Genomic DNA, 3106 nt, shown 5'->3' with positions numbered 1-3106 from the left:
GAGAATGGAGACCTGCATGACCAGGAGGGTCATCTGCGTAATGCAGCAGTTCAGAGGTTAGATGATCAGAGGGCTGTAATTCCTGATCAAGATGATGATATCGCTACAGCTGCTCGACCCAGAACGTTGGCTGACTACAATCTTCCAGATCAGTACTACACCAACAGATCTGCTATTAGTCCTTGTGTTATTCAGAGGACAGACTTCGAGCTGAAACTCAAGTACTTTACACTCGTGGCTCAGACACCCTACTGTGGTTTGTCACACGAGCATCCTATGAACCATCTGAAGCGGTTCGAGGATTTGGTTTCTGCCATTAAAGTTAATGGAGTCCCTGAGGACTATCTTTTCTTCAAGCTCTTCAAGTACTCACTGGCTGGAGAAGCTTCGTGTTGGCTTAAGCAGCTACCACCAGGATCTCTCACATCTTGGGCTGGCATAAAGAATGTGTTCTTACACAATTTCTTTGATGAGTCGCGAACTGAGGACTTAAAGAGCAAGATTTCTACATTCACTCAGGAGCCTACAAAGTCTTTCAGAGCTCCTGAGTCAGATTCAAGTCCTATCAGAGAGACTGTCCACACAATGGATTCAACAAAGTGCAGCTGCTCAGCACTTTCTTCAAAGGTATCGCGATGGCATATCAGATGGCTCTGGACACAGCTAGTGAAGGGAATTTCGACACTAGGAATCCGGAAGAAGCTATGGGACTAATTGAGAACTTGGTGTCTAGCAATAGCACTAAGAACACTGATTTTGAGAGAAGAAAATCGGCTACCCTAGGAAAGGAGGAGTCGGACGATGTTAAGACCAAGCTGGACAGTGTTCAAAAGCTTCTCAAGAAGCAAGTTAACTTTGCAGAATATATGGAAGCTGTGGAGATCAACAATGATTGAGATCTAGAAGAAGATGTGAACTTCATCAGTGGTACAAGCTTTCAGAATCAAAGGCCTGGGAATCAAAGTGGATATAGAAACTCCTATGGGAATGGACAGAGGAGTAACTTCAACCAGAATTCACAATTCCAGAAACCATACAGCAACAACTTCAACAACAACATCAACAAAAACTATGGAAAGTCTTCCTATCAGAACGTGCCACCGCAGACTTGAGAGAGCAAGATAGAAGCAATGATTGACCAAGTTCTTGAGGGTCAGCAAAAGCTTATGGTGAATTTCAATGGGAAGATAGATACTCTCTACACTGAGCTTAATTCAAAGTTTGAGACTTGGAACACACATATGAAGAAGTTAGAGACACAAGTGGTTCAGACATGAGAAGCTGTTAAGAAACAAAAAACTTTCATCAAAGGTAATGAAGCACTGAAGTACCACGTCAATGCTATCATAGAAGATGATTTATGGCACGTGTCCAAAGAGGAGAAGCTTCAGGAGAAAGACTTTGATGTTAAAAGCTCCATGAGCTTCGGCGGTTCACAATGGTGTCGACCGACACCAAGCGATGAACATCAATCGATGGATTGGAATGAACACCGATCGACATCGGATGTTCAACATCGATCGACGGAGTCAGTTGCATTATGCGAGATGGTAAGAATCATGACCCATGACGAGTTTGCAGCTAAGCACCCTCATCCACCCAAACCATTTCATGTCAACATCAATCGAAAAAGTGAGCAAACTGCCGATCGACAGAGAGAATTAACCGCCGATCAACAGCCAACCTTAGTCCTCGATAGACGAGCACCTCTTTGCTACCTAGTGCAACTAACCAAGATAAATTTAGCACGACTATATGCACTCAGAAATCCATCTCAACCTTCAGAGACACCTACAGACAACATCAGTGAGCAATCTAAAGATGCACCAGAGCCTATGCAAGTTGATCATGCTACTGTGGGAAGAACCTTTAGGAAGAGGTTCCCAAGCCTCTGAAGAGAGGAGCTAATAATGATAAGGAGATGGAGAGTTTCAGAAAGAGGATTCTAATTCGATCTCTTTCACCACAAAAAACACAGCCTTGTGTAACTCTCCAACTTCGCATCCTTACTCTTGTTGAAAGTCTGTCCAATATTGCCAACCAAGAGATATAAGCAAATCAAGGAACTCCCTGAGGAAACCAATTGATTTTGTCCCATTCAACCTTATTTTTAGGCTTGCGAACCTGATTCCAAGTGCTTGCTGCTGAAAAACTTGATAGGGACTTATCATGTCGTGCTTCCAGAGAAAGATATCATCTCCATCTGCAAGGGTTGGAGGTTTGATAGTCATAATGCGGTCATAGAGATCACTGTGGAGGCGACGCCTACGATGACCAAATTTCCAATTACCATTGACAACTGCATCACAGACATTAGCATCCATAGACAAGCCCATGTAGTGTGTACCTTCAGTCCATATTAACTCCCTTAATTTACCCAGCCCTAACCAGTCATCGGACCAGAAAAAAACGCAGGAGCCACTTTCAATCTCCGCTCTCAAGAAGCAATAGGCTGAGGCCTCAACTTGAGAAGCTTGCGCCATATTCAAAATCCCATGTTATTTTCCTTGATCTCCCAAAAAGAACAATGGCAAAGAAGATTGCTCCGAGTCCATACTACCCATAGAGAGCTTGGGGAAGAGAATAAACACAAGATGAGTTTGAGTGCAAAAACTGTATTGGTATCTTTGAATCTCCTGAAACCAAGTCCACCTTCAGCTTTAGGAGTGCATATATCTGCCCAAGCCACCTTCACTTTATGAATATTGTTGGGAGAGCCAGACCATAAAAATGCATTGCAAAGACACTATATTTACTCAAGACAGCCTCAAGGTAGGATGAAAGCAGAACTCTGGAAATTCACAATGCCCGAAATCACAGATTTTAATAGCTGAAACGACAAGCATAAGATAAAGCTTTATGAGTCCCTGAGAGAAGCCTCTTGCGAACCTCGTCGAGAAGAGGTTCATAGTCAAGCTTTGTAAGATCTTGAGTAGTAAGAGAAAGCCGGAGGTATCTTATAGGCAAATGTCCTACGGGTAAGCCCAACTCTGAAGTTGTATCTTGGATCGCTAGAACCCACTATCATCAGCATAGATAGAAGATTTTGCAGTGTTGATGTAGAGACCAGATATGATAGTGAACATGTCCATTACGTCCAGCACTC

At 43.1% G+C, this 3106-nt stretch overlaps 1 protein-coding gene across 1 annotated transcript; it reads right to left on the bottom strand.

The window, feature by feature from the left end:
• Positions 1-2006: 2006 nt before the first annotated feature.
• LOC106320567 lies at positions 2007-2483 on the bottom strand. The gene has a single exon (XM_013758951.1). It carries the CDS (start codon positions 2481-2483, stop codon positions 2007-2009), a length of 477 nt encoding a protein of 158 aa, XP_013614405.1.
• Between the last annotated feature and the right edge of the window lie 623 nt (positions 2484-3106).

Source organism: Brassica oleracea, unplaced genomic scaffold (assembly GCF_000695525.1).
Source record: "Brassica oleracea var. oleracea cultivar TO1000 unplaced genomic scaffold, BOL UnpScaffold00959, whole genome shotgun sequence".
Taxonomy (NCBI): domain Eukaryota; kingdom Viridiplantae; phylum Streptophyta; class Magnoliopsida; order Brassicales; family Brassicaceae; genus Brassica; species Brassica oleracea.
This window is presented reverse-complemented; position numbering and strand designations above follow the sequence as displayed.

Bases quoted from the DNA above. Each gene is read 5' to 3' on its own strand.
- LOC106320567 (XM_013758951.1), bottom strand. From the start codon at position 2,483: ATGGCGCAAGCTTCTCAAGTTGAGGCCTCAGCCTATTGCTTCTTGAGA.